Here is a 27,309-nt window from a genome sequence, read left to right on the forward strand (position 1 = left end):
TCAACATTTTAAAATCCATTGAGAGAATCATCGAATTTTATTCATAATTCTAATAATGTGATAAAATTATATTAATTGATTTTCAAATCTCAAACTATTCTTGAACCTCAGGAATTAATAAAAGTTTATCTTGGTTTACCATCCCTTTTGGGAATCACTGGATCTATTTTGCTAACATTTGATTTGGGACATTTGTATGTTTGATTGCAAGAGAGATTATCTTGAAATATTCCTTTCCTGTAATGTGTGACAGGATTTTACTGAGATATAATTCATATACCATACATTTTACCCACTTAAAGTGTATAATTCAATGGGTTTTAGTATATTCACACATATGTGCCACCATCATGATAGTCAATTTTGCAACAATTTCATCACTACAATGGAGGCCCCATTTTAGCTTTTATCCCCAACTCACCTCCCTTTCCCATACTTAAGCAATTACCGATGTATTTTCTATCTTTACAGATTTCCCTATTCTAAGACTTCATATGAATGGAATCATGTGATATTTGGTCTTTGTGATAGATAGGCTTCTATCACATAGTACCATGTTTTCAAAATTCATGCAAGACACAGTATGTATTAGTTGTTCATTTTCATGGCTTATATCATTCAGAAGACTAGTAAATATAACCAAACATGAAGAGATTGTCATATTGACTACAGCAAAAGGCACAGGCATATGCTGTAATAGAATCTCTTTGAAATATAAATGCATATGAATATACCACATTTAATTTACTCATTCATCCATTGTAGACATTTGGTTGTTTTCTACATTTTGGTTTTTATGAATAATGCTGCTATGAATACTTGCATATGGGTCTTTGTGTGTGGATACAGGTTCTCATTTCTCTTGGGTATATATTTGGGAATGGGATTGCTGGGAGTAGAGTCATATGATAACTCTATGTTTAATCATTTAAGTAAATGCTAGACTGTTTTCCAAAATGGCAGCAACATTTTATATTCTCACCAGCACTGTGTGAGCATTCTAAGCTCGCCACAACTTTTTCAGCATTTATTATTAACTGAATTTATGATTCTAGCCATCCTAGTGGTTGTGGGATTTCTGGTAATTTGGATATCTTACTTGGATAAAAGGATATAATTATCAGCTATAATGTACTTAAAAATTTTTTTATTAATGTATAATTGATATACACTCTTATGAAGGTTTCACATGAAAAAACAATGTGGTTACTACATTTACCCATATTATCAAGTATCCACCCATACCCCAATGCAGTCACTGTCCATCAGTGTAGTAAGATGCCACAGGTTCACTGTTTGCCTTCTCTGTGCTACACTGTTCTCCCCGTGATCCCCCACACGATGTGTACTAAACATAAGACCCCTCAATCCTCATCTCCCTCCCTACCCACCCACCCTCCCCCACCCCTCCCCTTTGGTGACCACTAGTCACCTCTTGGAGTCTGTGAGTCTGCTGTTATTTTGTTCCTTCAGTTTTGCTTTGTTGTTATACTCCACAAATGAGGGAAATCATTTAGCATTTGTCTTTCTGCACCTGGCTTATTTCACTGAGCATAATGTTCTCTAGCTGCATCCATGTTGTTGCAAATGGTAGGATTTGTTTCTTTCTTATGGCTGAATAGTATTCCATTGTGTATATGCACTGCATTTTCTTTATCCATTCATCTATTGATGTACACTTAGGTTGCTTCCATATCTTGGCTATTGTAAATAGTGCTGTGATAAACATAGGGGTGCGTATGTCTTTGTGAGACTGAGAAGTTGTATTCTTTGGGTAAATTCCAAGGAGTTGGTTCCCAGGTCAAATGGTATTTCTATTTTTAGTTTTTGAGGAACCTTCATATTGCTTTCCACAATGGGTGAACTAGCTTACATTTCCACCAGCAGTGTAGGAGGGTTCCCCTTTCTCCACATCCTCTCCAGCATTTGTGGTTTTCTTAGTCTTTTCAATGCTGGCCATCCTAACTGATGTGAGGCGATAGCTCATTGTGGCTTTTTATTTGCATTTCCCTCATAGTTAACAATGTGGAGCATCTTTTCATATGCCTGTTAGCCATCTGAATTTCTTCTTTTGAGAATTGTCTGTTCATATCCTCTGCCCATTTTTTAATCAGGTTATTTGCTTATTGGCTGTTGAGGTGTTTTAGTTTTTTATGTATTTTGGATGTTAACCTCTCGTCAGATATGTCATTTACAAACATATTCTCCCATTCTTTAGGATGCCTTTTTGTTCTGTTGATGGTGTCTTTTGTTGTACAGAAACATTTTAGTTTGCTGTAGTCCCATTTGTTCATTTTTGCATTTGTTTCCCTTGCTCGAGGAGATGCGTTCAGGAAAAAGTTGCTCATGTTTATATTCAGGAGATTTTTGCCTATGTTTTCTTCTAAGAATTTTATGGTTTCATGACTTACATTCAGGTCTTTCATCCATTTCGAGTTTACTTTTGTATAAGGGTTTAAACAATAATCCAGTTTCATTCTCTTGCACATAGCTGTCCAGTTTTGCCAACACCTGTTGTTGAAGAGGCTGTCATTTCCCCATTGTATGTCCATAGCTCCTTTATCATTTATTAATTGACCATATATGCTTGAGTTTATATCTATGCTCTCTTTCCTGTTCCATTGGTCTATGGGTCTGTTCTTGTGCCAGTACGAAATTGTCTTGATTACTCTGGCTTTGTCATAGAGGTTGATGTTGGGAGCATAATCTCCCCAGTTTCATTGTTCCTTCTCAGTATTGCTTTGGCTGTTTGGGGTGTTTTGTGGTTCCATATGAATTTTAGAAGGATTTTCTCTAGTTTATTGAAGAATGCTATTTGTATTTTGATAGGAATTGCTTTCAATCTATAGATTGCCTTAGTCAAAATGGCCATTTTTACAATATTAATTCTTCCTATTCATGAGAACGTGATGTATTTCTATTTATTGGTATTTTCTTTAATTTCTCTCTTGAGTGTCTTATAGTTTTCAGAGTATAAGTCTTTCACTTCCTTGGTTAGGTTTGTTCCTAGGTATTTTAATCTTTTTGTTGCAATTGTGAATGGAACTGTTTTCCTGATTTGTCTTTCTGCTAGTTCCTCTCTAGTGTATAGGAATGCAACAGATTTCTGTGTATTAATTTTGTATACTGCAACTTTGCTGAATTCAAATATTAGATCTAGTAGTTTTGGAGTGGATTCTTTAGGGATTTTTATGTACAGTATCATGTCATCTGCACTCCTTGTCAATTAATATATGCGGATCTTTATTTCTGGCCTGTCTATTCTACTCCATTGTTCTTTATGAATGTTTTGATGCCAGGACCATCTGTAGCTTTCTTGTTTAGTTTGAAATCAGGAAGTGTGATGACCCCAGATTATTATTTTTTTCTGATTATTACTCTGCTTGTTTCATAGAAAGCTATTAATATCAATATCGAAATATTTAACTTTTTATTAAATAGTAAATGAAAATTTTTATTTAACATTATTCAATATTTAGTAATTAAATATTTTATTAGTGGTAATAAAATTAACAAATATTTTACAGAAATAATTTTAAAAATGAATAGCATGACTCATTTAAAAAGTGTTGAGTATGAAAGATACAAAAAATATATGAGGCCTATTTAAAAAATAGAAATTTTTTCTGTAAAGTAATGAGATTCTATGTGAATAAAATAGAATAAACACATTTAAAAACCATCTTACAAGTGGTGAAATAGTCACAATACACATAACAAGTTATATGTACATAGATAACAAGATATATATACATTAGCAATAGTAATTTATGCTTAGTTTTAGGAAATACTGTCAGTAGAACAAGATATTTGTACAAAAATGTCTGTATCACAGTGAAGGTTGAGTTAAAAAGGTTTATATATTTATAATAAAATTTTAGAATCACTTAATAAGCTCAAGATAGTCATTTTTTATAATAGTGAAAGGTTTTTTAAGCAATCACAAAGTGTCAACTGTTAGAATTGATTTCAAATTGTGATGGAATGCACCAAAATGAAACCCTGCATCTTCTCCAAATGATAGATATTTCTAACTATTGAGTAAAAAGGTTTGTTTTTAATTGTCAAAATATTTGGAAAGCCATCACATAAAGGATGCTTCACATTTGTGAATATGCCAGTGCATAAGCATATATTTACATTGGATTATATGGAAGTGTGTAATAGACTAAGGGCTGTTATTACCTTAGACTTATTTTTCCATTTTCTTATGTTAATTTTTTGATAATAAATAGGCATTACTTATGGTAAAAATATGTTACCAAAGAAGAAAAGTTGTAATTGTATTCTCTTACAGTAATTAGCCACTATAGGTGTTATGGAAGAAAAGGAGTACAATGTAGGCTTGCTCTTTCTCATTTGATTTATATTTTGTGTAAAGTCCTTTGTTGGATAGCATTGTGGAATCTTCAATTCTCTGAGGACATTATCCCCACTGCAGCTTGTTTCACAGTCCTTGCCAAAATATTACACAAAAGATTCATAAATAACTTTGGATCCTAATTCATCTGGGACTTGAGTCCACATACAAGCCATGCAAACCTTTCCTCATCCTTCTAACCCTCAGGATGATCAGGGATAAACAAGCAACTGAAACAACCATGTCTGTAGTCTTTGAGAGACATAGAAAATTATTTTCTTTAAGAAACAGTTTTATATGTTTTACCAAGATTAGAGAGATATGAATAGTTAATTGAATTGTGCTAAAAAGAAACAAGAGTTTATAATTTTGAGTTGATTGAAGGCTTTGATAGGGCTGGATTTGTATATCAACATATGTTAGGTCACCTAAAATAGGTGAAACAAAGGACTTCTGGAAGCAACCTTGAATTGGAAATCATCTGCTGACGTAATTTAGATCCTTGCACTCTCTAAAATGTTGTTTTCTATAAGACAAGAGAAGTAAACATCCATTAGTCAAACAATAGTGTTAATTTATTTTCAAGATATTTGGGAGCAAGGACATGGCCTAAAGTTTCAAGACTTGTGTAGGGCAGAGTTGTGTTACGACAGAAGAAAGGAGAGGTAGGTGGCCTGTATATGTTTCCTTTTCCATATCTTCTGTTGACTCAACTATTTAATTATTTTAATTACTGAACCTATTATAACTATTCACTTAACTTATTGTTAGTTGTGTGATGTTCACATTCATGGGAGTGCCCTGCTCATCCTAAAACATCAAACCAGGGTCATCCTTTCATTCCTTTACTGAAACCTGAAAACTCTTGGAGATTTACTACGGGTAATAGGCAACTGGTTGATACAGAGTATGTCCCACTTCTGAAGGAAAGGACTATTTTAAAATAATTAAGTTAGACATTCTCATAGCCAGTTAATTAGAATTTCTATAACAAATGACTTGGTTATTCTTTTATTTATTTATGACTTTAAGCAAACATTGGGTATTGAAATCATTTTGGAAGGAATTAGTGTAGTTATTTGGTGTTAATAAGGATCAACCACAGAGCAGTTGATGGTCCTAATGCAGAATTTAAGAGTTTTTATCTGCGGTGTTAATATATTTCTGGCAGGTGTAGTGAAGAAGTATGAATGGAATCCATAAAGGAAAGCTATTTCTTTGAGAAAAACTAGTGATGTCAAGTAAAACAATTTGCCTTGGCAGGTATTACATACATGCTGAGTGTGTAGTCAGGCTATGGTGTGACTCAGGAGCCACTCAGAGCATTTCCTCCACCACACATAAAAGCCAACAAGAATCACGTAAAGTAGAGAAAGGGGTTTGGCAAAAGGAACAGTTGTCACAGTAGGTTTTTTGTTTTGTTTTGTTTTGTTTTTTTATTTTGGTATCATTAATATACAATCACATGAGCAACATTGTGGTTACTAGATTCCCACCATTATCAAGTCCCCACCACATACTCCATTACAGTCACTGTCTATCAGCGTAGTAAGATGCTATAAAGCCACTACTTGTCTTCTCTGTGCTATACTGCCTTCCCCATCACCCGCCTATATTATGTGTGCTAATCTTAATGCTCCTTATTCTCCTTCTCCCTCCCTTCCCACCCACCACTCCCAGTCCCTTTCCCTTTGGCAACTGTCAGAGTAGTTTTAAAATTGAATCCACATTATAAACAAATGACTTATCTAGATGTGAGGTTATATATTACCTTGAAGTAACTCTATATCTCAGTCCACACTGCTCTGTGGTTATTACATTATACAAGATGAAAATCCTGTTTCCAACAAATTTTTTACACCCTCTAATTAACATAGAGTGTGACAAAAACACATAGAAAATTTTTAAAGTGTCCTGGGAGATTTGGAAGTACTTCTCTAAAGAGTGCAAGTAGAAAACAGACGAATGAATCACAAAGAGTCAGGTATATGTCAGAATCAGCAAATGGATGAAGTTAGGGGGAGAGGAAAATAAAACAATTAGATAATATTTTTTTTCCAGACAGCAGGTAGTTCATGTAACGTGACTTGTGCAGGGGAACAGAGACTTCAACAGCATTAGTACATGGATCTAGATACATCTTGTGTCAAAAAGATGCCTCAAGTGTTTTTAGTTTATTCTGGGAAAAAAAGGGCTACAAAAAGATAGTGACACTGGGTAAAATTTTGGTTATTGATAAGGGAAATAGTCTTAAGGGTACAAATGTGTGATGAACTAATCTACTCCAAAGTGCAAATTAAAAGAATAGTGCACATTTAAAAAATTATCAGGGAAAATTTGTTTTCCTTACACTATAGTATTCAAAAGACCCATAAAAACTTTAATTTTTCCCAACACATGTCATGACCATTTAGTAGGCTATAAAATCGATTTGAAGGTATTTGTATTTATTTTTAATGACATACATTAGAACATAAAACATCAGAGATCAGGGCACCAAAGTATTTTATTGTCATTTTTGTTCCCAGTATATGTACGTAAATATCTGTGGGTGTCTGAACTTGTACACTGGGATGCAGATAAAATGTCTAAATTACTAAATGTTTAAGTAAAAACATTTGAAAACCAGGTTTCTGATCCATGTAATGATATGCTATCAACGCAGCTGAGTATGAATTATTTTTAAAATTCATTATTAAATAAAACAGAACACACGTATAATACGTGTGACTTTTCTGAACAAAACCATAATAAGACTATTTTACCACTGTATTCTCAGAACTTACATCCTTCGCTTTTACATGATGTTTGGGCAAAATTCAGCACCCCTGGAATGAGAAACCACACATCTGTAACCAGTTTCATCCTTCTTGGATTGACAGATGACCCTCAGCTACAGATTCTGATTTTTATATTTCTACTGATCACCTACATGTTGAGTGTAACTGGAAACCTGAGCATCATCATCCTCACATTAGTGGATTCTCACCTTAAAACTGCGATGTACTTTTTTCTCCAAAATTTCTCCTTCTTAGAAATCTCGTTCACGTCTGCCTGCATTCCTAGATTCTTGTACAGTATATCAACAGATGACAGGACTATTACATATAATACTTGCATATGCCAACTTTTTTTTACATATGTTTTTGGAATAACAGAATTTTTTCTCCTGGCTACCATGTCCTTTGATCGATATGTAGCCTTCTGCAAACCCCTGCATTATATGACTATTATGAACTACAGGGTCTGCAAAAGGCTCATCTTCTGCTGTTGGATGACTACATTGTTCATCATGTCACCACCACTTAGCTTGGGACTGGATCTGGAATACTGTGACTCTAATGCCATTGACCACTTTGTCTGTGATGGTAACCCTATGCTGAAGATCTCATGCTCAGATACATGGCTCATAGAGTGGATGATTATTATCAGTGCTGTGATGACTTTCCTCATGACTCTGCTGTGTGTGGTCCTGTCCTATATGTACATCATCAGAACTATTCTAAGACTCCCCTCTGTCCAGCAGAGGACAAAAGCCTTTTCCACCTGTTCTTCCCACATTATCATGGTTTCCATCACCTATGGCAGCTGCATCTTTGTTTATATCAATCCTTCAGCAAAAGATGAAATGGCCATTAATAAGGGAGTATCTATACTCACTACTTCCATTTCCCCCATGCTGAACCCATTCATTTACACTCTGAGAAACAAACAAGTGAAACGAGCCTTTAATGACTTAGTCAAAAGATTTAAATTGCTCTCAAAGAATTAGGGGAATGTTGATGTCAGTATCCCTAAGCATATTTTCTTCAGTTTCTGTCTCCTTTTGCCTTTTCCTGATCTAGATTTGCCATCCATTCTGTACCAGCCCTGGTCAAGTCACCCCTTTGATCTCCTAATAAAAAAGTTTCTTTCAGATGATAATTGTAATGAAAAAAATTAGAATAGATGTCTCAGGAAATCTAAGCATGACTTCACTCCTAACATTTACTTTCCAATTCTAAGAGGTTTGGGAAATTTATCTTGAAATATTAACACAATAGTGAACACCATTCCTTTAAATAGAACAGAAACAAAAAACAAACCAAAAACCTTACTTAAATAAGAGACTTAATTTGGAAAAGAATCAATACTTGTCTAAGTGTTATAAGAAAAATTTCATAAACTGAAGATATATTTTTAAATGAGGAATAAGTATAGGATTTAGGATTTGAAAGAAGCATTTACTAATGGAAAATCTTTGAAATCACACAATTCACATATTTTATTGACTAGATACTATCTAATATGAACGTTATTTAAAGTTTGACAAAGGGTCATGAATTAAGTAACAATACATTTGTAATTTCTGTTAAAGATAAATCCTTCACTGAAATTTCATAAAATGTATTTATTTTGGTATCCCAATTAAATTGTTTAATCTTCTCTGTAGAGTAGATTATTTTAGCAAAAGGATGGCAGCAAGTCCAAGAAAACTAATATAGGGCTAGAAGAGTGTTAAATTAATGAGCCTTAAGCCAATTATATTAGGAATGAACAAATGAGAAACAGAATAAAATGTGAAAACAAATATCAATGTGATGATATGCTTTTTTTAAATGAAAAATATGTCAATTCAAGAAACCAAATTACACACCTAATTACAATCCCTCAAGGAAACACCAGCATTTCATTATTCAGTACATTTTGTTCCAACTTCCTCTTCCATAATACAACATAGTAAAATTTCCTTTGTTCCTTTTTCTGTATTTCAGGCCACTTCTCATTTCATGCACAGTGTAGGCATGAATTTACCCCTCATTTTTCAACTTCCTAACCTCCAGTTTAGATGACATTCCCACAAGAATTTATTGCTGACCTTGTCTTATGATTCCACCAGCAGGACCCCAGGCCTGGGTTAGACCGACTCATTCCCACTACTGTCATCACTTACCCGCTGCTTTCATTCCTTACCAAACTGCAATTGCATGTTTACTTCTCCTTATTCTACTCTCAACGGCAAATACATTTGACATGGTCTCCTCATAGGCCAAATTCTAGAAAGTTTTATGCCTGACACAGACAAATACTAGTTACTTAATAGACAATTTTCCAATATGATTATTTGAAACTTCTGACAATGAAAAGTGAGAACTAATATGTGAGTAGAAAAGACACAGAAGTAACATTTGACATGAATGTGTGCATAACAGTGTGGGTAAAATTATAACATTTCCAGAATCTCTCACCCAGCTTTAGTGCATCTCCATATCAACAGGTGTTTCCAAGGGTGGAGTGAAGTCTTCCATCTGAACCAGAAAGGTTGGGGGAAGTATTTACTCACTTCTGATACAACAGGAGAGAGAGAGACAGACGTGGGATGAAAGCTTGTAAGCAATAAATGGGTTTTAAACTTTATTTCTCCCTTTGATTGATTACAGTTTCAAAGGTATTTTGCCCTGGGATTTCCTCTCTGGAGTTACAACTGGCTGTAGTTGGCAGGACCTCTGAACCTGAAATCTGCCTCCACGGGTGTGACCCTTTGGTGGGTTGACCCTAAAGATAGTGAGAAGATGCCTAGAACCTCCAATGTATATAATGGGAAGGCACCAGTGGATGCAGTAGTAGAAGGTGCAGCTTCACCTGGGAAGCCCCTACCTGTGTCGCTTCCAATTGAGGAGCTCTTAGTGGGGGAATTGGCCTCCTATAAAGTACCTCCAAGAGGAGTTGGGCCTTCCCCAGAATTGGGGAATGTTGGAGACATCAGATGCTGCAAAATTAGCCCACTGTGTGATAGAAGGGTGCTTAGAGGCCTGAGTGTCTTTGTAGCAGCTGACATTGTAAGATCTTTGTCAAGATAGTGGAAAGGGTTATTGAGGAGAGAGACAAACTTTTGCATTGCTTGGAGTAGCTGAGTGTTAACCTATGGGATGCCCTTAAAGAAGAGAGACCGTTATTGAGACGATGGATCACGCTCCTGTGACGAGGAAGCATAAGCCACATTGCAGAAGGACATTGGGGAGTGGAAGGAAGGAGCGGTGCCTTCAGCCCCGGAGATGGTGGAGGAGCTGGAGCTGGGGGAGGGAAGAGGTGGTGCAGATGATGAGCAGGCGGGGCCAGGAGCTGATCTGCTGCAACGGCCACCGCCTGAGGCACCGCCTCTACTGTGTTAAAAGCCCACATAGCTGTAATTTAAAAAATAAAAGTGAAACAACCGCGGGCTCCTCAGTGGGAGGAGTCACCCCCTCCCCAGGTTGTGGAGCACGCAATGCTTCACCCCTATACCCAGGATGAGCTGGGGGACATGAGCGTCCAGTACAGGCAGATGCCATCATAACCTCTTCCTGCATGGCTTTAATGTCTCTGGGATATGGGGGTGGAAAATATTGTCATGTCTGGTCCTGAAATGAGTAGACTGGCTTCCCTGATGACTCACCCTTCCCTCTGGCAGCGGTTGCAAGTGCCCATCATTCCTCAGGGAATCAGACACCTCTGGATTGGCTGATAGCTGCCATCAGGGAAGTTTGGCATAATCAGGGTGATTTAGCATACTTACCCACTAGCTGGAAAACATATGTAGAGCTCCAACAGGTATAGTGGAAATTGGGCATGAAAAATATTGTCTGTAGTATGGACATCAAGACTCCAGTGAGGAGTTGTTCAAAGTAGGAATGAGAAATCTGGTGCTCCATACAGCTTCCACATCTTTCTTTGGGTCCCTAGTGACTACTCTTGTCCCCCACATAGGGCAACCCAAAGTGAGGCTACTTAAACTTTAGCAGATCTGGGGGAGATTGAAACAATAAGATCAGAGAAGTAGGTATAGGCTATGACTGAAAGGAGAGATGCAAAAGACCCATCGAGGACCCAGATGAGGGTTGATTTGATAATGGCTGGAGTAGTGAAAGAAAACTTTGATGGACAGCTCATAGGAACTGGTTAGGACTGTGGCACCAATTAAAGCCTGAGCAGTGCATCTGGCTGCTGAGGTTCAGAACACAGAAGCTGGAGTCACATCCTCACATCCGGCCTGAGTCCCTGCAAAACTTCCTGGGGGAAAGTACTCAGAATTTGCTTGGGCCCTCACCCCACAGGACGGCGACTGGGCATCATGGTTTGAGTCGGGGAGGCAAAGATCCCTATCTTGCGGGACATGGTGGGGAACAGAGGCCACATGTAGAATTAGCAATTCCTTGGTACCCTGAATTGTCAATGAATTGTACAAAAAGTGTACAATGTGTCTTGATGCTAGTGGACACAGGAACTGAGTGTTCTCTAATTTATAGCAAACCAGAGCATTTTCCTAGAACTTCTGCTGTGATAGATGGCTATGGAGGTAAGCCAATTAGAGTGAAGAAAGTCCACATCCGACTGGGGCTGTTGCATGTACCCCCAAAGGAGTGTGTACTGTGTACATTTCTTCCATCATTGATTATACTTTTCAGGGAGATATCCTACAGGGCCTGTGGCAACACACCACTGCAGGTGAGTGCAGACTGAGGATGCATGTGGTGAAGGCCGTTCTGAGGGGACATGCTAAGCATCCACCTGTAGTTCTGACTGTACATTTGCAGATGACAAACACTAAGCAGTCTAAATTGCTTGGGGTGCACAAGGAAATTGGTGTGGCACTACAAGTGTTGGAAAATCATAAAGCCCATTTATAGTCCTTTTAATTCCCCAGTTTGACCAGTAAAACGTCCAGATTGCTCCTGGCATATGATCATGGACTATAGGGAATTGACCATTATGGATACACTCAATCATGAACTGGGGATGTATAATTATATTGTAGACCTGGCTAATGCTTTCTTCTTTATTGACATAGCACAGAAAAGTCAGGAACAGTTTGCATTCATGTGGGAAGGCTGGCAGTACTCATTCACTGTCCACGCACAGGGATTCCTCCACAGACCCACCATATTTCATGGACTTGCGGCCGCACGGAAGAAACCGCAAACAATGTGGTTGTATCAGTACATTATCATGCTAACATCTGATTCTCCTGCAGATTTAGAAGGGGCAGGTTCTATACTGCTGCAACATCTACAAGAGAAAGGATGGGCTGTGAACAGCATCAATGTTCAGGGACCTGGGTTGTCCGTAAATTCTTAAGGGTTGTCTGGCTTGTAAAGTAAAGTAAAGTTATCCCAGAAGCAGGCATAAACAAGGTTCAGGCTTTCCCTACCCTACCACTGTGGCTGTATTACAAGAGTTTTGGGGTCTCTTGGGTTACTGGAGATTATTTATCTTGCACTTGGCACAAATTCTGAACCCCTTATACTGGTTGGTACAAGACGGCATCAGGTGGGACTGGGATGAAACATGTGCAGCTGATTTTATTGCTGCTGACTGAACAGCCAAGGAGCCAAGGCCATATGGGCCTTGCGTGTACCGGACTCATGAAGATCATGTGAGCTATATGTTCATGTAACCAAAGATGTTTATGGATTGGGTCTTTAGCAGCGACTTGAACATGCCAACCTATTGGATTCTGGTCACAACTATGGAAAGGAGATTTCCGGTACAGCTTGATAGAGAACAAACTGGCTGCTGTGTATCATGCCTTGCTGGCTATGTAACCAATCGCTGGAAAAGCTCCAGCTAAGTTAATAACCACCTATCCCATTGCAGGGTGGGTGCAAACTGTACCCAAAGGCCATTGAGTGGTGGGCACATTTGTTTGCTCTGGCCAAATGGGGTGCATACTTACAGCAGCATAGTGCTCTGTCTTCCAGCACTGTAAGTGGAGAACTCCAGTGAGTAATGGGGCCAGTGACATACAGTAGTGGAAAGCAGTAAAAACTTGCCTTTGAGCCATGGTAGCCAAGAGTCCTTATCAAGAGAGAAAAGCCCATAATACCTGAAGATGCTGGTTATACAGATAACTCAAGTTGTGAGCAGCCCCCGAAGTGGAGGGCTGTGGCTTCCCTCCTAAGACTGAGACAATATGGATGGAGGATGGGGAGGGCAAGTGCAGTCATTGGGCTGAGTTGCGTGCAGTATGGCTCGCCATCACCCAGGAGACCTACACTATAGTTGTCTGCACTGACAGCTAGACCATCTATCAGGGCTTGACCCTGTGGCTACTAACATGGTACCATGCCATCTGGATGATTAGTCACCAGCCCCATTGGGAGCAAGAGTTGTGGCAAGACCTACAGGCCTCTGGTCAGACTAGGACAGTTACTGTACATCACATGATTGGCCATTTGCCTTTGGTATCCCCAGGGAATGATAAAGCAGACTTATTATTACAGGTCTGCCAGCTAGAAGGAAAGCCTACCTCTGAGGTAGTTCAATGGTTACAGCAGAATCTGTTGCACAAAGGGCAGAATACAATGTTAGCTGTAGTCTGTCTTTGGGGCATGCTGTTGTCCTTTTAGGAAGTCAGCAGAGCCCAGAAGGAATGCCTTGTGTGTTCTAAGAGGGACTTACACTGAGTCCTGCAGCAACATGGGACAGCAGTAAATTGGCTGATACCACTTGTCAGGTGACAGTAGATTACATTGGGCACCTGCCAATATCAGAATGGTATTGGTATACCGTGACTTGTGTTGACACAGCTACTGGACTCTTCTTTTCATTTCCTGCACATCTTGCAGATATGAAATGACCAAAAGGTACCTAGAATGTCTCTTTGTAGCCTGTGGCCCACTGCAGGTGATTGAGAGTGATCAAGTCATGCACTCTACTGGACGTGCAGTACAAGAATGGGTTCAGCAATTAGGAATAAAATAGAAGTTTCATGTACCACATAAACCTATTGGGGAAGGCATGATAGAGAGGTAAAATGGTTTGTAGAAATCTGGTTTGAAGTCAGAAACCAATAGTCTTTCAGCAGGTCTTGTCATCTTGCTTATGGACAGACGGTGCTATAACATTTGGGTGAGAAACCCTGAAAGAGAGCCTTGAGTCCTGTGGACATAGAACACACATTGTTCTCTGTCCTATACAGTTGTATTTGAATGCCAAAAAGGAGTTGTTGCAGCCAGGATATGGCCAGCAGTGCAAAATCCTCCTGCCAGGCCAATCTGATTTTTACCCTGGAGACTGTCAAGTGGACGTGATCCTGGAGATTTTGACACATGGACCAGTGATGGCTGGCCCTTCTGCTACCTTTTGAAAATGGTCTGGATGCTGGACTTCTCTGTGTTCCTGGAGTAACAGCAGAGTGGTCCCCAACGATCACAGTAGTGTTCCCAAAATGATTGGGAGGTAAGAGCATCTTAAGGGGAAGTTTTCTTTTTATGTAAACGGCCAGTACATGTACATCCTGCAGTAATATATACTGACCCACCTGTAACTCCCAGACCAGAATGAGATCCCATTCCTGCCACTGTGCCATCACAGGACCACTCTGTTCCATGCATAATACCTGATGGATAAGATTTGCATATTCTGGTGTTATTGAAACATGTATTTTATTGCCCTTAATGTTATTTTCTTCTATACTCTGTGGCTTTGACCCTCCCCATTTCTCCAGATGCCTCCTTATGACAGCTCTGAACTCCCTAGCTACTGGCTTCCTGTGGAATGGGCAAGCTAAGGACTTAATCTGCATAGGACTTTGAACCTTGGTAAATTCTCTGGATTGAGGATTATAATGATTTTTTTGCTGTTGTTTTTGTTTGTTATTAGTCTGGTTACAATACTCCTGTTTTCTTGAACAGGACCCATTGCAGAAGATAGGGAGTGAGTAGATTGTGAAGTGAAGTTTCTGAAGGATGGGATGTGGATAAAAGTGAAATACTTCCATAATCTCCCTAAAGGCCTTAGTGTGCCTCCATGTCAATAGGTAATTACAAGGAGCTTTTGGCGGCCAGGGCCTATCTGGACTTTAAAGATGTGGTTGGGTCCTTTTACAGTGGGGTTGGGATAGATATTAGAGAGCAGGGATAGACAAATGCTTGAAAGCAATAAATTGATTTCTTCCACTTTATTTCTCATTTTGATTGATTTTGGCTTCAAAGGTTATTTGTCCTGGGCTGGGAACATATTTTTCCCACCAGAGTTACCTGGGGACACAGAGATAGACAGGCTTGGAGAAACAGTCAGGGGCACATTCACATGGGTCTGTTTCCTTGCTTCCTGTCTTATCCTTTGGTCTATTTATCATGCTACTGCCAATAAAATTTTGCTCTTTTTCAGGAGTGTTTTTCGAGACTTAGTCTTCTGCATTGCCAAATAAATTTTAGAATCAGACATTTACTTAACAGAAAAATAGTGTGCAAGTGTTTTGATAGACTTTGTGAAATGGATTGATTGACCAAATCAATGCAACATTGGTCAGTGTACTATTTACATTTGTAGAGTATAGAGCCTTCCAATCTATTAATATGGTATCCCTGTTCATTCATTTAGTTATTCTTTAACTTCTTTCAATATCTTACAGTTTTACTTTTGAGTGCATATTTGTCTGTGCACTTAGAATTACTGCAAATGACAAATTAAATTTATTTATATGTATTCATTGGTTTTGAATGATATTATAAAGGAAATGATTGCAAATACTTATCTTCTAATTTCTCACCTTCAGTACATAGGAGCAAAATTGATTATTGTGTATTGACTTGTCCATGAACTTTAAGTTGCGTAATAAATTCTAAAACTTTTTCTTAGATTATTTTTGATTTTCAACATAGACATAATTTCTTTTCTAAATTAACAACTTTATGCATTAAAAAATTCTTATATCTATTATCCTTTTCTGTTAATTTTTCTATCTACAGGCTCCAATATAATGTTGAGCAAAAATGATGTATCAAAGATCATTTTCTTATTAGAGACTCAGAAGTATGCTATCAACATTCAACATTGAGCATGATGTTTGCAAAGCATGTGTGGGTATATAAGCAGTTTGTCAGATTAGAGAAGTTCCCTTTTTTTTGATGGGTTATCATAAATAGATTTGGAATTTTATACATTTTAAAATCAACTGAGAGATTCATAGGATTTTATTCATATTCTATTAGTGTGATAAAACTCTATTAATTATTTTCAAATATCAAACCAGCCTATGATCTCAGGAAGTAATAGAAGTATATGTTGGTTTACCATCCTTTCTGTATTACACTAGACCTATTTTGTTAACATTTGTTTGGGACATTTGTATGTTTAATCACAAGAGAGATTATTCTGAAATATTCCTTTCCTGTAATGTGTGACAGGGTATTATTGAAAAACAGCATCATTGAGATATAATTCATATGCCATAACATTTTACCCAGTTAAAGTGTATGATTTAATGGTTATTATTATATTCATACATATGTACCACCATCACCATAGTCCATTTTAGGATATTTCCATCACTTCCAAAGAGGCCCCCATTTTAGTTTTTATGTCCAACACATATCCCCTTCCCATCCTTAAGCAATCACTAATCTGATATCTGTCTTTTATATTTCCCTATTCTGAGGTTTCATATGAATGAAATCATATGATATTTGGTCTTTGTGACAGGCTTCTATTACTCAGCACAATGTTTTCAAAATTCATCCAAGTCATAGCTTGTGTTAGTTCTTCATTTTCATGACCTATGCAATTCATCATAGTATTAAATATAACCTGTCTTGCAGGGATTGCCTTATTGACTATAGTACAGGCACAGCCATATGCTGGAATAGGACCCCTTTGAAATATAAGTGTATATGAATATAGCACATTTTATTTATTCATTCATCCACTGATAGTCATTTGTTTCTTTTCTACATTTTTGTTTTTGTGGATAATGCTTCCATAAACACTTGTATATGGGTTTTTGTGTGGATATATGTTTTCATTTCTCTTGGGTATATGTTTAGGAATGGAATTGTGGTGAATAGAGTCATATTATACTCTACATTTAATCTTTTGTGTAAATGCAAGACTTTTCCAGCATGGCTGCACCATTTTACATTCCCACCAGCACTGTATGAGCATTCGTATTTCTCCACAACTTGTCAGTCCCTGTTATTAACTGACTTTTTTATTCTATCCATCCTATTGGCTGTGAGGTGGTGTCTCGTTCCATTGATTTATTTTTCCATGATGATTAATAATATTCAACACCTTTTTTTGTGTTTTCTGGTCATATGGATATCTTTCTTGGATGAAGGATAACATTATTAGCTATAATGTATATTGAACCACATATAAATATATGTATAAATATATATATCAGGTATACAGATCAATGTATGCTTTAGTGAATTTTCACAAAGTGAATGCATCCCTGTAACCATAGTCAGAATAAAGATAATTTTTATCAAAGAATCCCCTTCCATACCAAAGAATACCTATCTGTTCAAAGCTGACAAGAGTCTTCACCTTAACAGTTGCAATAATTATTTTTAACTTTTTTTGAGTTTATATAAGTCAAATCACAAAGTTTCTGGTTTTTTTGCATCCAAAATTATATTTGTGAGCTTATACATGTTGTTTTATTAAGTCATTGACCGTTTTCGTTGCATAAATATATAACAATTCATTCTTTTACTACTCAAGATCTGTACGGTGATTCCAGTTTGGTGGTATTCATAAGGAATGCTGCTTTGCTTATTTTTCATACTTCATTTGTTGGTGGTATTTATTAGCAATGCTGCTATGCACATTTTTATTCTTCATTTGAGGGACATATAAATATTCCTTTCACTTCACTATTATATACTTAGGAGTGCTATTATTGTATCAAAGGTGTATGTTTTCTGATAATAGGTGCCAGAAACAGATTTCCAACATCATGGTACTAATTAGTGCTCTCACACTAGTAGTACATGAAAATTCTAGCACCAAATCCACAGAAGCATGTGATATTCTTTTTTTTAATTTTAGATATTGTAGTGATTTTGGAACAATGAAAAATAGGAAACAAGCAAAAAGATGATAAATGTAAATCTAAATGTGCAGAGATTGTAACATTAGATGAAGTACAGAGTCAAACTATGTGCTTTACTAGGCATTCTTTTGAAATACAAATATACAGATATTTTAAAAGTGGAAGGTTGGAAAATAAACAAATACATAATTACACAGAATATTTCAAAACCCTTTTTTCAAGCATTGATAGACCATGTCCAGAGAAATGGAAAAGACCTAGAAGGCTGCAATAATACTAACAATTGCCTTGTCCAAAATGACCTTTAGGGATAACACCCCCAAAGTGAAGGTGAACACGCATTCCTCTTAAGTGCTCATGGACAATTTACCAACGTAATCAATATTCTGGAGCATAACAATATCTTAACAAATCTGGAGATTTGAAATGCAAAAATATTCATTCTCCAAAAAGGAATTCAATAAGACCTAGAAATAATTAATGTTTGTGATGCTTCCATATTATGTATACTTTTGGTTTATTTATTTTTAACTCTATAAAAAAGCTTTTAGTGGCTAACCTATTGTTTAGAATATTGGTTGTTCAGGGGCATTCTGTTTAATTTCCACATATTTTGGATTTTCCAGTTTTTAAAAAAATTTTATTTTGGTATCATTAATCTACAATTACATGAAGGACTTTATGTTTACTAGGCTCCCCGCTTCACCAAGTCCCCCCCACCACATACCCGTTCACAGTCATTGTCCATCAACATAGTAAGATGCTGTAAAATCACTACTTGTCTTCTCTGTGTTGCACAGCCCTTCCCGTGCCCCCACCACCACAATATACATGTTAATCTCAATGCCCCCTTTCTTTTTTCCTGCTCTTATCCCTCCCTTCCCACCCGTCCTCCCCAGTCCCTTTCCCTTTGGTAACTATAGTCCACTCTTGGGTTCTGTGATTTTGCTGCTGTTTTGTTCCTTCAGTTTTCTTTTGTTTTTATACTCCACATATGAGTGAAATCATTTGGTACTTGTCTTTCTCTTCCTGGCTTATTTCACTGATCATAATACCCTCTAGCTCCATCCATGTTGTTGTGAATGGTAGGATCTGTTTTTTTCTTATAGCTGAGTAATATTCCATTGGGTATATGTACCACATCTTCTTTACCCATTCATCTACTGATGGACATTTAGGTTGCTTCCATATCTTGGCTATTGTAAATAGTGCAGCGATAAACATAGGTGTGCATCTGTCTTTTTCAAACTGGAGTGCTGCATTCTTAGGTTAAATTCCTAGAAGTGGAATTCCTGGGTCAAATGGTATTTCTATTTTGAGCATTTTGAGGAACCTCCATACTGCTTTCCACAATGGTTGAACTAATTTACAATTCCACCAGCAGTGTAGGAGGGTTCCCCTTTCTCCACAACTTCGCCAACATTTGTTGTTGTTTGTCTTTTGGGTGGTAGCCATCCTTACTGGTGTGAGATGATATCTCATTGTGGTTTTAATTAGCATTTCTCTGATGACAAGCGATGTGGAGCATCTTTTCATGTGTCTGTTGGCCATCTGAATTTCTTCTTTAGAGAACTGTCTATTCAGCTCCTCTGTCCATTTTTGAATTGGATTATTTGCTCTTTGTTTGTTGAGGTGTGTGAGCTCTTTATTTTGGATGTCAACCCTTTATCGGATCTGTCATTTATGAATATATTCTCCCATACTGTAGGATGCCTTTTTGTTCTATTGATTGTGTCCTTTGCTGTACAGAAGCTTTTCAGCTTGATATAGTCCCATTTGTTCATTTTTGCTTTTGTTTCTCTTGCCCGGGAAATATGTTCATGAGGAGGTCACTCATGTTTATGTCTAAGAGATTTTTCCCTATGTTTTTTTCTAAGAGATTTATGTTTTCATGACTTACATTCAAGTTTTTGATCCATTTCAAGTTTAATTTTGTGTATGGGATTAGACAGTGATCTAGTTTCATTCTCTTACATGTAGCTGTCCAGTTTTGCCAGCAACATCTGTTGAAGAGACTGTCCTTTTCCCATTTTATGTCCATGGCCCCTTTATCGAATATTAGTTGACCATATATGTTTGGGTTAATGTTTGGAGTCTCTATTCTGTTCCATTGGTCTGTGGCTCTGTTCTTGTGCCAGTACCAAATTGTCTTGATTACTGTGGCTTTGTAGTAGAACTTGAAGTTGGAGAGTGAGATATCCCCCACTTTATTCTTCCTTCTCAGGATTGCTTTAGCTATTCGGGGTCTTTGGTGTTTCCATATGAATTTTTGAACTATTTGTTCCAGTTCATTGAAGAAAGCTGTTGGTAATTTGATAGGGATTGCATCGAATCTGTATATTGCTTTGGGCAGGATGGCCATTTTGACAATATTAATTCTTCCTAGCCAAGAGCATGGGATGAGTTTCCATTTGTTAGTGACCTCTTTAATTTCTCTTAAAAGTGTCTTATAGTTTTCAGGGTATAGATCTTTCACTTCAATGGTTAGGTTTATTCCTAGGTATTTTATTGTTTTTAATGCTATTGTGAATGGAATTGTCTTCCTGATTTCTCTTTCCATTAGTTTATTGTTAGTGTATAGGAAAGCCACAGATTTCTGTGTGTTAATTTTGTATCTTGCAACTGTGCTGAATTCCGATATTAGCTCTAGTAGTTTCGGAGTGGAGTCCTTAGGGTTTTTATGTACAATATCATGTCATCTGCAAATAGTGACAGTTTAACTTCTTCTTTACCAATCTGGATTCCTTGTATTTCTTTGTATTGTCTGATTGCTGTGGCTAGGACCTCCACTGCTGTGTTAAATAACAGTGGGGAGAGTGGGCATCCCTGTCTAGTTCCCGATCTCAGAGGAAAAGCTTTCAGCTCCTCGCTGTTCAATATAATGTTGGCTGTGGGTTTTTCATAGATGGCCTTTATTATGTTGAGGTACTTGCCCTCTATTCCCATTTTGCTGAGAGTTTTTATCATGAATGGATGCTGAATTTTATCGAATGATTTTTCAGCATCTATGAAGATGATCATGTGGTTTTTGTCTTTCTTTTTGTTGATGTGGTGGAAGATGTTGATGGAGTTTTGTATGTTGTACCATCCTTGCATCCCTGGGATGAATCCCACTTGGTCATGGTGTACGATGCTTTTGATGTATTTTTGAATTTGGTTTGCTAATATTTTGTTGAGTATTTTTGCATCTACATTCATCAGGGATATTATTCTGTAGTTTTCTTTTTTGCTGGGGTCTTTGCCTGGTTTTGGTTTTAGGGTGATGTTGGCTTCATAGAGTGAGTTTGGGAACATTCCCTCCTCTTATATTTTTTGGAAAACTTTAAGGAGTTTTGTTCTTTGTTAGTTTTTTGATTACCGCTTCAATTTTGTTGCTGGTAATTGGTCTGTTTAGATTTTCTGTTTCTTTCTGGGTCAGTCTTTGAAGGTTTTATTTTTCTAGGAAGTTGTGCATTTCTCCTAGGTTTCCCAGCTTGTTAGCATATAGGTTTTCATAGTAATTTCTAATAATTCTTTGTATTTCTGTGAGGTCCGACGTGATTTTTCCTTTCTAGTTTCTGAATCTGTTGCTGTTTGTTGACTCTCTTTTCCTCTTAATAAGTCTGGCTTGAGGCTTATCTATTTTGTTTATTTTCTTGAAGAACCAGCTCTTGGTTTCATTGATTTTTGCTATTCTTTTATTCTTCTCAATTTTATTTATTTCTTCTCTGATCTTTATTATAGCCCTCCTTCTGCTGACCTTAGGCCTCATATGTTCTTTTTCCAATTTCGATAATTGTGACATTAGACCATTCATTTGGGATTGTTCTTTCTTCTTTAAATATACCTGGATTGTTATATACTTTCCTCTTAAGACTGCTTTTGCTGTATCCCACAGTAGGTGGGCCTTTGTGTTGTTGTTGTCATTTGTTTCCATATATTGCTGGATCTCCATTTTAAATTGGTTTTTGATCCATTGATTGTTTAGGAGTGTGTTGTTAAGCCTCCATATGTCTGTGAGCATTTTTGCTTCCTTTGTACAATTTATTTCTAGTTTTATGCCTTTGTGGTCTGAAACGTTGGTTGGTAGGATTTCAATCTTTTGGAATTTACTGAGGATCTTTTTGTGTAATAGTATGTGGTCTATTCTGGAGAATGTTCCATGTGCAATTGAGAAGAATGTGTATCCTGTTGCTTTTGGATGTAGAGTTCTATAGATGTCTATTAGGTCCATCTGTATAGTGTGTTGTTCTGTGCCTCTGTGTCCTTACTTATTTTCTGTCTGGTGGATCTGTCCTTTGGAGTGAGTGGTGTGTTGAAGTCTCCCAAAATGAATGCATTGCTTTCTATTTCCTCTTTTAATTCTGTTAGTATTTGTTTTACATATGTTGGTGCTCCTTTATTGAGTGCATATTTATTTATAATGGTTATATCCTCTTGTTGGACTGAGCCCTTTATCATTATGTAATGTCCTTCTTTATCTTTTGTTACTTTCTTTATTTTGAAGTCTATTTTGTCTGATATTAGTATTGCAGTACCTGCTTTTTTCTCTTTGTTGTTCGCATGAAATATCTTTTTCCATCCCTTGACTTTAAGTCTGTGCTTGTCCTTGGGTTTGAGGTGAGTCTCTTGTAAGCAGCATATGGATGGGTCTTGCTTTTTTATAAATTCTATTTCTCTGTGTCTTTTGATTGATGCATTCAGTCCATTTACATTTGGGTAATTATTGAAAGGTATATACTTATTGCCATTGCAGGCTTTGTGGTTACCAAAGGTTCAAGGTTAGCTTCTTTACTATCTTACTGTCTAACTTAACTCGCTTATTGAGCTATTATAAACACGGTCTGATGATTCTTTATTTCTCTCCCTTCTTATTCCTCCTCCTCCATTCTTCATATGTTGGGTGTTTTGTTCTGTCCTCTTTTTAGGAGTGCTCCCATCTAGAGCAGTTCCTGTAAGATGCCCTGTAGAGGTGGTTTCTGGGAGGCAAATTCCCTCAACTTTTGCTTGTCTGGGAATTGTTTAATACCTCCTTCATATTTAAATGATAATCATGCTGGATACAGTATTCTTGGTTCGAGGTCCTTCTGTTTCATTGCATTAAGTGTATCATGCCATTCTCTTCTGGCCTGTAGGGTTTCTGTTGAGAAGTCTGATGATAACCTGATGGGTTTTCCTTTGTAGGTGACCTTTTTTTCTCTGGCTGCCTTTAATACTCTGTCCTTGTCTTTGATTTTTGCCATTTTAATTATTATGTGCTTGATGTTGCCCTCCTTGGATCCCTTGTCATGGGAGTTCTGTGTACCTCTGTGGTCTGAGTGGCCATTTCCTTTCCTACTTTTGGGAAGCTTTCAGCAATTATTTCTTCAAAGACACTTTCTTTCCCTATTTCTCTCTCTTCTTCTTCTGTTACCCCTATAATGCAGATATTGTTCAGTTTCACTTGGTCACACAGTTCTCTTTACATTCTTTCATTCCTGGAGATCCTTTTATCTCTCTCTCTGTCAGCTTCTCTGCGTCCCTGTTCTCTGTTTTCTAGTCCATTAATGGTCTCTTGCATCTCATCCGTTCTGCTTTGAAGTCCTTCCAGAGCTTGTTTTATTTCTGTATTCTCCTTCCTTAGTTCTTGCGTATTTCTCTGCAAGTCCATCAGCATGGTTATGACTTTTGTTTTGAATTCTTTTTCAGGAAGATTGGTTAAATCTATCTCCCCAGGTTCCTTCTCAGGGGAAGATGTAGAAGATGTCAACGATGTCTGGGTTAGTCTTGTCTGGATCAAATTTTTTTGCCTTTTCATGTTGATAGGTGCAGTGGTATGCTATTGACTCATCTGTCGGCTGGGAGAGCCAAGAGTCTTTCCACTTGCTCCTGGCCTTTCTTTACTGAGAGAACTGCGACCCCTATTGGCTTGTTTTGGGCAATTGCGTGTAGACTGGGTCTCTACCTTGCCCAGCTGGGATGGAGGAAGCTCCCTTGCTGTGGACGTGGCCAGCCTCAATCTGTGGCTCTGCTATGGCGTTGCCCTGGAGGGATAATGGACGGGGGGCTGTTTGGCTGTTTACCTCCATGAGGGGTCTCAGAGCTGTTGCCCAGGGGGTTAGTATGCCCGGAGTTCCCTGGAATTTCCAGCTGCTGGACTGTGACCCGGGATGCTCCCATCCAGCTTTGGGGTTCCTGTCCCTTTAAGACTTTCAAAAAGCACTTGCTTTTCTTTGTCCCTGGGGCTCCAGCTGCAGGACCCACTCACAGGTATTACTGTCCTGCTTCCCTAGTTTCCAGCACCCCACGCATGCACTGTGTCTCTGCTCTGGTGTGGATGGCTTGGGCTGGGTGTTTAGCAGTCCTGGGCTCCCTCTCCCTCCCTGCTCTGACTCCTCTCCTCCTGCCGGGAGCTGGGGTGAGGGGCCTCGGATCCCACTGGGCTGCGGCTTGTATCTTACCCCTTTCACCAGGCACTGGTTTCCCTCAGAGGTGGATGTAGTCTGGCTGTTGTCCTATGACTTCTGTTCTCTCTTTTAGGGATAGTTGTATTTGTTGTATTTTCATAAATATATATTTTTTGGGAGAAGATTCCCACTTTCCTACTCTCGCCGCCATCTTGGCTCTGCCTCGCCGGATTTTACAATTTTTTTATAGGATTAATTTATAGTTTCATGCTCTTGTGGGGCAGAAAAGATACTTGATATGGTTTCAGTCTTCTTAAATTTAAGACTTATAGCCTAACATGTGATCTACATTGCAAAAATAAGCTGTAGATGCCTGAAAGGATTGTGTACATGGCTGCTATTTGGTAGAATGCTCTGTGTATGCCTTTTAGATCCATTTGACCATAGTCTTTTTTAAGTCATGTTTCCTTATTGGATATCTGCCTGGATGTTTTATCACTGATGAAATTGGTGTCCTGAAGTCTCTTAATATTTTGGTATTTCTATTTTTCCTTTTAGGTCTGTTAATTATTGTTTTATATGTTTAAGTGCTGTGATGTTGAGTGCATACATATTTATAATTGTTATATCTTCGTGGTGAATTTTTTACCAAGATGTAATTTATACAGAACATTGTGTAAATTTCAGGTCTACAATGTGTTAATAGGTACATTGTATATGGCAATATGACTACCAAATAGCTTTAATTAACATCTCTATCACATCACATAATTATTACTTCTTTTGTGGTGAGAACTTTTCAGACTACTCTCTCAGCAATTTTGAAGTATGTAATAGAATATTGTTGATTTTAACCACTATGCTGTGCATTAGAGCTCCAGAACTTATTCATCTTCTAATTGCAAGTTTATACCCTCTCCATTTCCACCCCCAGCATTTCCTGGTAACCACTATTCTTCTCTCAGTTTCTATGAAAACAGATTGTCATAGAAACTTTTTTGATTGCACACATCAGTTATACCAGTCAGTATTTGTCTTTCTTTTCCTGAGTTACCTCCCTTAGCGTAATGCCCTCAAGGCATATCCATGGAGTCACACATGGCAGAATTTCCTTCTTTCTTGAGGATGAATAATATTCAATTGTGTATTTGTACCACATCTTCTTCCTTCCTTCATCTGTTCATGGAGAATTAGGTTGATTCCTTTCCTGGCTTTTATTAATAATGCTGCAGTAAGTCTGGGAGTTCATGTGTCACTTCAGCACCTGTTTTCAATCCCTTTGTCTATGTCCCCAAAGTGGATTGATGGATCAGAAGGCACTTTATTTTTAGTTTTCTGAGGACAATCCATAGTGTTTTCCAAAAGGGCTGACAGATTTACATTCCCACAGACAATGTAGGAGGGTTCCTATTATTTGTCATCCACACCAACAGTTATTACCTATTGTTTTCTTGATGATAGGCATTCTAACAGATGAGAACTGATAGTTCATTGTGGTTTTGATTTGCATCTGGTTATTAATGATGATCATATTTTCATATACCTATTCTCCACGTGGATGACTTCTTTTAAAAATGCCTGGTTAGTTCAACTGCCTAGTTTTCATTTTGTTGTTGCTTTTGAGTTGCATGTGTTTCCTACATGTTTTGGAATTTTTGATGGGCCCTAAATACAGTTTATCTGGTATGGTTTGCAAAAATTTTCTCCTGTTTGGTAGTTTGCCTTATCAGTTTGACGATGGTGTCCTTCCGAGCAAAATTTTCTTATTCTGATATTGTCCTACTTATTGATTTTTGCTTTTGTCACTTGTGGTTTTGTGTCTTATCCAAAATATTATTCCCGAGACTAATGTAAAGGAGATTCTTCCCTATACTGTCTTCTAGGAGCATTATAATTTCAAGTCTTATGTTCACATCTTTAATTCATTTCCAGTTCATTTTCATGAGCTGTGAAAGAGTGGAATCCAATTCCATTTTTCTGTATATGGTCATCCAGTTTTCCCCACACCATTATTGTAAACATTCCTTTCTCTAGTAAGTGTTCTTGGCTTCCTTGTCAAATAATATATGTGGAGGTTTATTTCTGGGCTGTCTATTCTCTTGCATTGGTATATGTGCCTGGTTTTATGCCAGAACCATAGTGTTTCAACTGTAGCTTTGTAGTATAGTTTGAAATCAGGAAGTGTGATACCTTCAGATTTGTTCTTTTATCTAGTTATTACTCTGGTTCATAGAAAGCTATGAATATCAACATTAAAATATCTAAAATTTTATTCAATATTAATAAATATTAAACAAAAATTGTATAGATATCAAATATTTATTAAACATTTTATTTAGTATTAATAAATGTAATAAATATTAAACAAAAATAATTTCAAATATAAATAGCAGGACTCATTTAAAAAGTATTATGCATAAAGGATAAGAAATATGTATGAGGCCTATTCAGAAAAAAATATTATTTTTCTGAAAGGTAACATGAAATTCTACATATATAAAATAACATAAATAAAGACCAACTTAAAAGTGGTCAAATATTTGCAAAATATATCACAAATTGTTAATATATAATAAGTACAAACAATGCACAGTTCTAGGAAATATTATAAAAAGGAAATGATATTTATAGAAAAATGACTGCAACACACCTGACAGTTGATACATAAAAAAACATGTTTATAATAAAATTATAGAATCATATAATAAGCTCAAGGTAGTCATTCCTTATAATAGCGAATTTTTCTTTAAGAAATCACAAAGTTTCAACTATCAGAATTGATTTCA

General features: G+C 37.2%; 1 protein-coding gene across 1 annotated transcript; it reads left to right on the forward strand.

Moving 5' to 3' along the window:
- Window positions 1-7,193: 7,193 nt before the first annotated feature.
- On the forward strand, window positions 7,194-8,132 carry LOC130685086 (olfactory receptor 6C2-like). The gene has a single exon (XM_057508274.1). It carries the CDS (start codon window positions 7,194-7,196, stop codon window positions 8,130-8,132), a length of 939 nt encoding a protein of 312 aa, XP_057364257.1.
- Window positions 8,133-27,309: the final 19,177 nt, after the last annotated feature.

The sequence above is a fragment of the Manis pentadactyla genome, chromosome 10 (genome assembly GCF_030020395.1).
Source record: "Manis pentadactyla isolate mManPen7 chromosome 10, mManPen7.hap1, whole genome shotgun sequence".
In the NCBI taxonomy this organism is placed as follows: domain Eukaryota; kingdom Metazoa; phylum Chordata; class Mammalia; order Pholidota; family Manidae; genus Manis; species Manis pentadactyla.

Coding starts and splice junctions, on each gene's coding strand:
- LOC130685086 (XM_057508274.1), top strand. CDS start 7,194: ATGAGAAACCACACATCTGTAACCAGTTTCATCCTTCTTGGATTGACA.